The sequence below is a fragment of the Fragaria vesca genome, linkage group LG3 (genome assembly GCF_000184155.1).
Source record: "Fragaria vesca subsp. vesca linkage group LG3, FraVesHawaii_1.0, whole genome shotgun sequence".
Taxonomy (NCBI): Eukaryota; Viridiplantae; Streptophyta; class Magnoliopsida; order Rosales; family Rosaceae; genus Fragaria; species Fragaria vesca.
Genome location: NC_020493.1, coordinates 8064678 through 8075978, shown reverse-complemented (window position 1 = coordinate 8075978; position 11301 = coordinate 8064678). Strand labels below are relative to the sequence as shown.

At 37.2% G+C, this 11301-nt stretch overlaps 1 protein-coding gene across 1 annotated transcript; it reads left to right on the top strand.

Annotated features, from left to right (window-relative positions):
• Positions 1 to 310: 310 nt before the first annotated feature.
• On the top strand, positions 311 to 9391 carry LOC101312612 (cation-chloride cotransporter 1-like). The gene is made up of 13 exons (XM_004293951.1): positions 311 to 480; positions 1328 to 1477; positions 1888 to 1966; positions 2465 to 2556; positions 3224 to 3338; positions 3604 to 3704; positions 3886 to 3947; positions 4132 to 4344; positions 5143 to 5257; positions 6008 to 6202; positions 6918 to 7318; positions 7625 to 7786; positions 8182 to 9391. Exons 1-13 carry the CDS (start codon positions 311 to 313, stop codon positions 9270 to 9272), a joined length of 2946 nt encoding a protein of 981 aa, XP_004293999.1. The 3' UTR covers positions 9273 to 9391.
• Positions 9392 to 11301: the final 1910 nt, after the last annotated feature.

The window sequence follows — 11301 nt, the reverse complement described above, 5'->3', positions numbered from 1 at the left end:
AGAATGGAGCATATATAAGGCGCGTGGTGCTCCTTGTCAAAAAATTTGACGACGTCCCTCAATCCACCAATTCCCATTTCTTCTCCTTTTCCTGCGTTTTTGCCTTAACAAACCAAACCCGGACTCTTCTTCTCCTTCTTCTTCTTCTTCTTCTTCTCCAGCTCTATTCAATTCAACGACGTCTCTCTCTTTCTCTCTCTTCTCCTCCATCACCGCCATTGTTGATTCACCAATTTCTCTCTCCATTTCACCCCCGGATCTTCGACGCCGATCCAAATCTCGATTCCTGAACTAGATCCGAGCCGCGGAAATGGACAATGCGGACGTCGAGGCCGGCGGAGACGACGAGTTCCAAGGCCGGAGAGGCCGCAAGTACCGCCCCGTGGTCGACGACGACGATCGCGCCGTGCTTGAGATGTCGTCCATGGATCCTTCGTCGTCTTCTTCTTCTTCGTCTCATCCCGCTCAATCGTCGCTCAAGTATGTGTAGGTTTAATCTTAGCTTTTCTGATTTTTAATCGTGTTTTAGCTATTAATTTCATGTGTAAAATTTGTATATAAGTAAACTCAGCTATTCTAATTACGAAGCTTTTGAAATTATTATTGGATTATGGATGCAATTTAAGCTGAAGCTTTCATCTGGATATATGGATAATATGAGAGTGTAATGCTCTGGTTTCGATATAGATTAGTGGTAGGTTAGTTAGGTTTCTAGTTGTGGAGAAAATAGATATGGCTGGTTTCAATATTTTACAGCTGGCGATGCAGGGATGTTGTGTGATTCGTTATCAATGCATTCGACTTTGTTAGTGATGCATGTGCTGATGATGGATATCTTTTTGGGGTTTACATCTGGATACTATAGATTTACAGAGTATATTGGAGTAGAAATTCCATTTGATGTATGGGAACCTTAATTAGAAATTTCTAGCCGTCAATTGCTTTGTTGGACTGACAATTGAAGCGATGTGCTACTGTATTTTCCTTTTAATCCCCACAATATCCCATGGTGCCATTGAGTTTCATACATGTGACCTCGATGGTGTTGGCTATTCCAAATAACCAACAGGCCACAGCTCATTGGCCTATTCTAACAAGAAGGATATTGATGTGAACTTATATTCGAATTAGGGTGGCTAAGTAATGTGAATTGTTTGTCTGGTATCAATAGGATCATTTTGAATTTAGGTCAAGACTTATAGAAGAAGTTGAGCAACATTTCTGTTGATTGGTGATTAAGTATTCATTGAATGAAAAGAAGATCTATACAGTACTAGGTTATGCTTAAGATCTCTGTCATGTGTAATTGATTTATTTACTATGGCAGGAAAATAAAAGTGAGCTCTGAAGAAAACCTTGCCTCTAACATTAATGAAGGGCCCTCTGCTAGTCATGTGCAATCCAACGGCCCCCAGACAGAATCCAAATTGGAACTCTTTGGCTTTGATTCTCTTGTCAATATTCTCGGTCTTAAGAGGTATGTCTTTTTGAATGCTCTTTAATGTTGTTTCTTTTTTTCTATGCTGTCTCCTATAAAGCGTGTATCTAACCCATACTTCAAATATGCTTTATCTGTTATTCTGTACACATATTAGATCCCGTGTACATACATATTACTGTTAGTCTGATTGTGTACATACATATTTGGATATGCAGACACATACAAATGATTCATGTGCGCTATAATAATTCTTTTACTCCTATTTGTCTCTAAGAAGTTCTTTTGACAAATAATTCTTGTTTTCAATTTATCTCTTTCTGAGAAACGATTGTAGGATGGAGAAACTATTTGCACTTTTCATTCATGTTTGTTTCCATCTTGGAATTTTATTAGAAAGTTATTCACATGTGATTGACTAGCTGGATTTTTTTTTCTTGCTGCTCCAGTATGACAGATGAGCAAGCGGCAGTACCGTCGAGTCCTAGAGATGGTGAAACTATTGCTATCACTCAGGGGATACCGAAGGTTCGATAGTCTATTGAGCATCCTATTAGTTACTTAGAGATTCACTTGATGATTTTTCACTGTATGATAGCTCCTAGTAGCGGAAGTCACCATAATCATTGGAGTTGCAATAAAGTTAGGGACCTTTTGAGCATACATTCTCCTTTATACTGGATGGCCTCATTTAAAGTTATTTTCTTTTCTTTTATAACAAACAGAGACCTAAACAAATAAGCTCAGTAGAATACAATTTTTCAGACTTGGACAAAATTTTGGGTAAAGAAACAAAAAGTAATTATTTTAACCTGCAGTTTTCTCGTAACAACAAATTTATGGATAGCCATCCAAATCAACTTTGATGTGCTCAAAACAGATTATGATTGCTAACCAATCAACCAAGTAAAAAGATCTGCTGGTAGACAGTAACCACACATTGATTACGTTTTTCTGCTTTTTAAATTTTGGCACTGCACGTCTTAAAATTCTGATCTTCTTCTGCACTACTGTGCATTAATGCAGATAACTGCCATCAAATCGGGTACATTGATGGGTGTATTTGTCCCATGCCTGCAAAACATATTGGGAATTATATACTACATCCGTTTTTCTTGGTAATGCTCCGTGTTTATCTTGCTTATCTTTATAAACTTGCTGTTTCCTATAAAAGAATGAAATTAAAAACATAGAAATGTTGCTTTTCTATAGTTTTGTGCTTCCAATCTTTTGCAGGTTCTTTGTAGTGAATAATCCTATTTTTGCTGTATGATTTACTTGGTAATTGATCCTGTATGAAGGGATGGCCGAAGTATTTTTTGAATGGTCAAGAAGTTTTCTAAATACCTCATGCCTTGTCAATTGTCTTTTGTGTACTTCCAGAATATATTGTTTGCATATTCTGATGAAATCGTTTTAGTTTCAAAACTCGAAAGTTTATTTTGTACGTTGCTTATTATGAGCTTATATAATAAGCCAAATGGGACTGAGATGGTTTTTCAAAGACGATAAATACCCTTTGCATGGCAGTATGATAAAAAGATAAAAAATCAAAAGAAGTTAGCATCTGACCTTATTGGGGTAGTCAAGCACACCCAAATAGAGAGGGTTGGCAAGAGGTTAGTTTTTTGGCAAATGTGAACACGTGGAACTCTTTCAAAGTTGGATATGAATTGATATGGAAATTGTCAGTGAAAGAAACATATTGTTGGACTTGAAGTATGTAACTTTTAAACAATAGTTAATATATAATAACGTAGTTTCTTGATTGTATGAAAATTACAGGATTGTTGGTATGGCTGGCATAGCTGATTCACTGTTGTTGGTTACATTATGTGGCACATGTACTTTCCTGACTGGAATATCATTGAGTGCCATTGCAACCAATGGTGCTATGAAGGTACTATTCATGAGACTTAAAAACATTACAGAGAAGGCAACAATCTATTTTGGAATTGTTATTTGGTCTGTTTTCTGTAGCTTCTTTTCTAACTGATCTACATGTTAACCTGGTTTCTGCATTTCATACGAGGGTTATTTACTTGTATACTCTGATAATGTATGTTAGACACTTTATGGATTATACGAATTATACTGCCGTCTCTGAATAAAGTTTTTGGAAGGACATCATGATGTTTTTTGTTTGTATTCACTTTGCTTTGTAGGGAGGTGGACCATACTATCTAATTGGTCGTGCGCTTGGTCCAGAAGTTGGAGTTAGCATTGGGTTATGTTTCTTTCTAGGAAATGCTGTTGCTGGATCTCTGTGAGTTTCCACTGTTAACTTTATTGTCATCATGTACTGATATTTAAATCATATGTATTCTTTGGGGTATGTGAAAATGGAGTTGAAACTAGCAGAATATGTTAGTCTCTTGATTTCTTTGTGCATGTATTTATGTTTAGCGAAGAGTACTGAACTTGGATTCATATTCTTGTGGTTTTAGTTATGTCTTGGGAGCTGTGGAAACCTTCTTGAAAGCTGTCCCAGGCGCTGGGTTTTTCACTGGTAAATTTTCAACTTTTTTTTTTTCCAAGCCAATTTGAATACAAAATTTTGTACAGTCGGTGCACATGGAAAATATATTATCTTTTTCAGTTTCTAGTATAAATACATTAGAACTATTATGCTTGATTATTATTGAGGTCATTTATTGTATCTTATCAATCCTTCTTTCATCTTGTCTACACAGTAACAACAACGGTTAACGGCATGAAAGTTCAAAGTGCGAGTTTGCATGATTTGCAAATCTATGGGATAATTGTGACCATCCTTTTATGCTTTATTGTGTTTGGGGGAGTGAAAATAATTAATAAGGTTGCACCCGCATTCCTCATACCTGTTTTATTGTCGATGCTCTGCATCTACATTGGGATTGCTCGGGCGAAGAAGAATGACCCAACAGGTGTGTATAGTTATAATTATATATATATATATATATATATGTACAGGTATGTATATATCTATACAGACATTATGATTTGCCAGGAATAATTTTGCATACAAATTCCAGGTATGAATTTTAGGATTAGTCCATACTGGTTGTTGCACACACCTGTGCTGTTCCTATTGAGTTGTGGTGCGGTCAGATTGTTGTGTCTGAGTGCTGTTGTGCTCTATCTGAATTTCGATATTTGTTATTTCAAATAAACTCAATCGTTGTTTATCCTCTTTGGTCCTTTATCAAAGTTGAGACAAGTATTTATAGTCACCACTATTCTGAAACTCCAATATTTAGCTTATCCTCTGGTCCTTTATCAAATTTGTACTTTTCAAGTTTTCAAGTTAATAACATTCTTTATAACCACTATCTGGTTCTACCAATAATAGTGTCTTTGTTCTTTGTTTTAACAATTATACTCTGAAACAAAAAATGAAGCCTTGATGCTGGAAGAAAATACAAGTGATATGAACGAGATATGAACCCATCCAAACTCGTATGATGGATAAAGAAATCTTAAATGCAGATACTTTGAATGGTTGGAAACTCTTGTGTATTTTAGTGGTCTTAGGCTTCATCTGTTCCAGTTCCTTGACAATTAAATGACTTGTAGATAGATGAATAGCAGATCATAACGGTCAACTATACCATCTTAGTAACTTGACCTTGTAATACTTACGTTCAATCAAATGTTTGCATTACTACTTATGGCTTCTGTTTTCTGGCCTTAATTGAATAATATTACCACACTGTTTAATGCAGAGGGACTCACGGGATTTAGTTTGGATACATTCAAAGATAATTGGAACTCGCAGTATCAGAAGACAAATGACGCTGGCATTCCTGATCCTGATGGAAAAGTCCCCTGGGACTTCAAGTATGTCATGGCATCATTATTCCAAACTTTAATAGTTTGTTGCCTGATTTAATTAATACGTGAACATGTGCTTCTTCATAGTCTGGTGTAGGAGGGTACTTTAACTGATACGATCGATCTTCAAATTTTTGGTCACGTCCTTTATTTATTTACTTGGGCTCTACAAAAGATTCAGAATTTCTTTCCAATGATGAAATTCTAATTCAAGGGTTTAGGCTCTGACCAACTTCTATAATTGTTCTTCCTTTTCTGTCTTTTTTTATTGCATTCTTTTGTCCTGTTGCCTCTGTGTGATGCTCTGCTATATCCATCTCTCTTTTTTAAATATATGCATGCATTAATACTTGACTTCCTCTTCATTTTAGGGTTGCTCCCTTTCTTCTGTTATGTTGTATTTTGGACCTGCTACCTGCATTGAACTTTTCTTTTTTTATGAATTTTATTTTTACTATAGTTCATAGAGAGATCATAGATCTTGTTTTCTGGTTGTGCCCTTTGATCATCCTTTTTTTTGAACTATAAATAATTTTTTAATTCTTAAGAAAGGAAAATAAAGATCTGTAAGTTTAGTTATTCTACTTTTCTTTATTAGTTTTTTTTTTTTCATCTGAATCTTAGGAGTTGGAGAAACTTTAATTTTTGAAGTAAAGCTATTCCTCCTAGGCATGATGACACTTTAAATGTCTTGGTGTAGGATGGTGAATTTTTTTTTAAATTGGTTCTAAACTATGTCATTGCTTTTGTTTCCAGTGCAATGGTCGGTCTCTTTTTCCCTGCCGTGACGGGAATTATGGCAGGCTCAAATCGATCAGCCTCACTGAAAGACACTCAGCGGTCCATTCCTATTGGAACATTGGCTGCAACTCTTACAACTACTTTTATGTATTTGATCTCCGTGTTATTGTTTGGAGCCATTGCCACCAGACATTTGCTTTTGACCGACAGGTTGGCAAGTTTTTTATAGTTCTTTTTTATTCACCAACTTCTCTGATATTTTGGGATGTGGATAAATTAAAAAAAAATCAAATTATTATTAAAACCAAGCAAAATAAATCTGAGGTGAATACTGCTGAAAACTCTGGTTTTTGTCAACTTCAAATGCAAAAATGCTGATTTTAAGGGCTTTATGGGCATAGATAGAGAGAGAGAGAGAGAGAGACAGAGAGAGAGAGAGAGAGAGAGAAATAGTTGTGACAATACAAAAAAAAGTATGTGAATATTAAGAAAATTCAGAACCCAAACAAAGTAACATCAATAACTAAATAAAATAAAAATAATGATTTAAGAAAAAGAAAAAGAATCGAATCCATAGTGCAAATTGCAAAATATGAACAAAGTACCATTGATATGGGGAAATAGCTAGATACCATATGTACATGTACTGTCCAGATTTGATGAGAGAGCACAGTGGTTAAGAAGAGATGGGAGTATTTGAGAAAAGTAGGTTGAAGGGATAGAAAACGAAGATCAGAAATAGATGCTGTATGGTAAATGAGCACTAGGACATGGGTAGTTGTCCAAGTTTGACTGATAATCAGAGGAGCGCGATACCATCTCTACCTAATTAATTTTTTTGCCAAAAAAAGTAAAAAACTTTATACTAGCCAGTGTGTGTACCTTGACAATTGTTTTATTGCTGAAACCAAGGTTTCTGTTGCAGGCTACTTTCGGCTACAATATCTTGGCCTTACCCAGCATTCATTTACGTAGGAATAATTCTTTCAACCTTAGGTGCTGCTCTTCAAAGCCTGACTGGTGCTCCCCGTCTGCTTGCAGCAATAGCCAATGATGATATCTTACCTGTTCTTAACTACTTCAAGGTTGCAGATGGGAGTGAACCTCACTTCGCTACCTTATTTACCGCATTCCTTTGTATTGCGTGTGTTATAATTGGGAATCTGGATCTTATCACACCAACTATAACTATGTTTTTCCTTCTGTGTTATGCGGGTGTGAACTTATCTTGCTTCCTTCTGGATCTCCTAGATGCTCCCAGCTGGCGTCCTAGGTGGAAATTCCACCATTGGAGCCTCTCTCTTCTTGGAGCTACACTATGTATAGGTATGCTTTTTCTTTGACTTGTTTTGTACTTTGTTTTCAACTGCGCCTTTTCTTTCTGTAAACAATTTCATCAAAGAAACACAAAGTTGTCAGGATTCTCAGTATTGAAGGTAAATGTGATTCTATGCAATTTGTGCTACCAGATACAGACTATGCGTTGTGTTAGCCGCTGTTATCACTGTTAAGATGGATTAAATGATGTCTCCTATTGTCATTGTGTGGTTCTTGTTGTATCTTTATGTGTATAAGCAGTTTAAATTTGATTTTCTGTGTAGATTATATTTATATGGTATGTATTTCCTGCAGTTATCATGTTCTTGATCTCTTGGGCATTTACCGTAGTGTCTCTAGCCCTTGCAAGCCTTATATATTATTATGTGAGCATCAAAGGAAAGGCTGGGGACTGGGGTGATGGTTTCAAGAGTGCATATTTTCAGCTAGCTCTCCGAAGTCTTCGATCGCTGGGAGGTGTGTTTACATTTAAAAGTTACAGTACCTAATAAGTTATGATCATTTTAGTAGGATTTTTTTGTATGCTTTCTGACTTTGAGTTATGAAAATTTATACTGTTTAACTTATGGATTTAGTAGCCTTGCATGTACTTGTCCTCTGCATGCATGCATCTCTTTACCCCAGTTTTCTTGTTCCATTACCTATGGAGTCTAGCAGAGTATTTGACATGGAGTAGAACTGAGTAGTTTCAAAGTGACTCTAGTTCCTTCAATGTTTTACCTACTATTCAAAGATCTGGGCCACCAAGGTTATATGCACTTTGGGGCAGAAGGAACTGTATATCACTGAGAATATGCTTATGTGCAAGTCTGTTGAGCTTTTTCATGCTTAACTTCTCACTTTACTTGCAGCAAACCAAGTGCACCCAAAGAATTGGTATCCCATCCCCCTGATATTCTGCCGGCCTTGGGGGAAGCTGCCAGAGAATGTTCCCTGCCATCCTAAACTTGCCGACTTCGCCAACTGTATGAAGAAGAAGGGCAGGGGAATGTCTATCTTTGTGTCTATCCTAGACGGTGATTACCCTGAATGTGTTGAAGATGCCAAGGCTGCCTGCAAGCAGCTTGATGCTTACATTGAGTACAAGCACTGTGAAGGTGTAGCTGAGATTGTTGTCGCCCCCAGTATGTCTGAAGGTTTTCGCGGCATTGTCCAAACAATGGGTCTTGGCAATCTCAAGCCAAACATTGTGGTAATGCGGTATCCTGAAATATGGCGTCGTGAAAACTTAACAGAAATTCCGAACACCTTTGTTGAAATAATAAATGACTGCATAGTTGCAAACAAGGCAGTAGTTATTGTCAAAGGTCTCGACGAATGGCCCAATGAGTTTCAGAGGCAGTATGGTACTATTGATCTGTATTGGATTGTAAGAGATGGAGGTCTCATGCTTCTTCTTTCTCAACTCCTCCTCACTAAGGAAAGCTTTGAAAGTTGTAAAATTCAAGTTTTCTGCATTGCGGAGGAGGACACTGATGCAGAGGGGCTCAAGGCTGATGTGAAGAAGTTTCTGTATGATCTTCGAATGCATGCAGAAGTCATAGTTGTAACCATGAAATCGTGGGATATGCAAGCAGACAATGGGGCTCCTCAAGATGAATCTGTGGAGGCGTATAATGCTGCTCAAAAGCGGATAGCTGATTACTTGGCTGAGATGAAGTCAACATCTAAGAAACATGGGACTCCGCTGATGGCGGATGGGAAACAGGTAATTGTGAATGAGCAGCAGGTGGAGAAGTTTCTTTACACTACTCTGAAGTTAAATTCGACAATACTCAGATACTCAAGAATGGCTGCAGTTGTACTCGTTAGCTTACCTCCTCCTCCAGTCAACCACCCAGCATACTTCTACATGGAATACATGGACTTGTTGGTGGAGAATGTGCCTAGACTTCTGATTGTGAGAGGATACCGTAGGGATGTTGTAACTCTATTCACATAGTTTCAGGGGACTGCAACGTGGGACCGTACATTGCCACATTCGGTTATTGTTCATATCCTTTCTTTTTGAATTTTTGTAGTTTAATTTTACATTCATTCTTTTACCATTGTTCATTCTAGAGCGGTGTTTTGCTGGTTCCCCCCCAACTTGTTTACATAGAAATTTTGACATATATCCCTTTTCGGGTTGTTAAATTTTCAGTTAAAAGCTTTCTATGCATACTAAGGAAGTAGGGATCCGTGATGAATATACCTTGAACATTTGACACATTAGTGACACTGAGATGGTGATTTTTATTTCATCTAGTATATTAAGATAGTTCTACTCTTCGTTGGGATTTTATTGAGCACCTGGGCATTGAGCTGTCCATCAACCTCCAACGCATTACGGAGGGATAAATCGGATGATAGCATACCTGACGCAATTGAGCATTTGCCTGCACCACCAAACTCGGTGAATAACCAATCAGTGCAGAGTAGTTTTTGCACATCCCTAGCCTCGCATAAGAGTACACAAATCTGAGAGTCCAAGGGCACTCGATTAAAACTTATATTTGAACAAACTTGTGTCGACGAATTAATCTACTCTCTTTCTTAGTCAGTCAACAGAAACAGTCTACATCGATCTTACACCTTTACTTCACTCGTGAACCTTCTTACTCAGATCTCTGCAACCCTTCACGTACTACAAGATTGTTGTCTTTGTTTCTTGGGCACAAACTTTCACTACCCAGTTTTATTTTAGTTTCTTGTTTTAGGCCTTGGTTTTCTGTCACACCCAAAAAGGAACAAGAAATGATCTAAACGCTTCGGATAAATTAGTTCTCTCAAATTTGAAATATTATGATAACTTCAAAAATAAAGAGTTAAGATTGTTGCAATTGCTTGTAATTGCTAACGAAAGGAAATGAGAGATGATGAATTATCGGTATTGGTGGGAGAAAAGTGAGTGGGAGGAATGAGGAGACCGTAATCTGAAAAATGAGGCGTTTGTTCTTCCCCATATTAGAATAACCACCTAGAAATCCTAATTTAGATATAACTCTGCTCCTTACACTTCTTGTTACCGCCATCAGCTCCACCACCACTGTTCTCGTTGTCATTGCTTTCAGTGCTCCAGCTTTATCACCCATAACATCACTTCACCACCCCGACTCTGCTTAAAAGAAAAAGCGTTTCTAAGTCGAAGATTCTTGGATATCACTATAAGTTGAACTTAGGGCTTCCATCGTCACTCTGGGGAGAAGTTCAATTTTTTATTTTCCAACATATGCACTTCTAAGGAGATGGTTGGCCAAGAGCATAAGTGAGGCATTATGCAGTGGGCTCTTAGTCTTTTTGATGGCAATTCAGCTTACGATTTTGTCCAATATGGTGACATGATACAACATGATCCTATTGACATCTATCGCGGACAATATATTAGAGGTCAATATGGTGACATGATACAACATGATGCTAATGACATCTATCAGAGACAATATATTAGAGGTCAATATAATACTGAATCTAACCATGTATAGAATGATGAGATGATTGCACACACATTTCAAGAAGAATATTCACAACTATCTGTAGCAGAAACCTCTAGATACTCGCATGGAGATGAAGAGCAATCACAAACATCTATTCACGCAGATGATTAGCACTGTCCATCCAGAAGGAACTATTGATCAAATGGTGATTATCCAAACGAAGTAGCATGCACAGTGGTGCCATCTAGTTCATGTTCTGGCCCGAGTCAGCTGGAGATAAATGATGAGTGTGCAGTTGATGAAGTAGGCTGGAGCTTCAATGAAATGATCCATGTCCCTCATATTCCTAGAATTAATGGAGAAATTCTTTTAATTGATGAAGCAACATCATATCAAAAAAAATAATGTTCAAAGCTTTTCTCTTTCTCTCCCTTTAAAAAAAAAAAAAGTAGTAAATAGTTAGTAGTTACAATGTTACATGGATTAACTAAACCACACCAAAAAAGTTTACACCAAGAGAATCATTTTACATGGATTACTGTTTTGCATGATGAG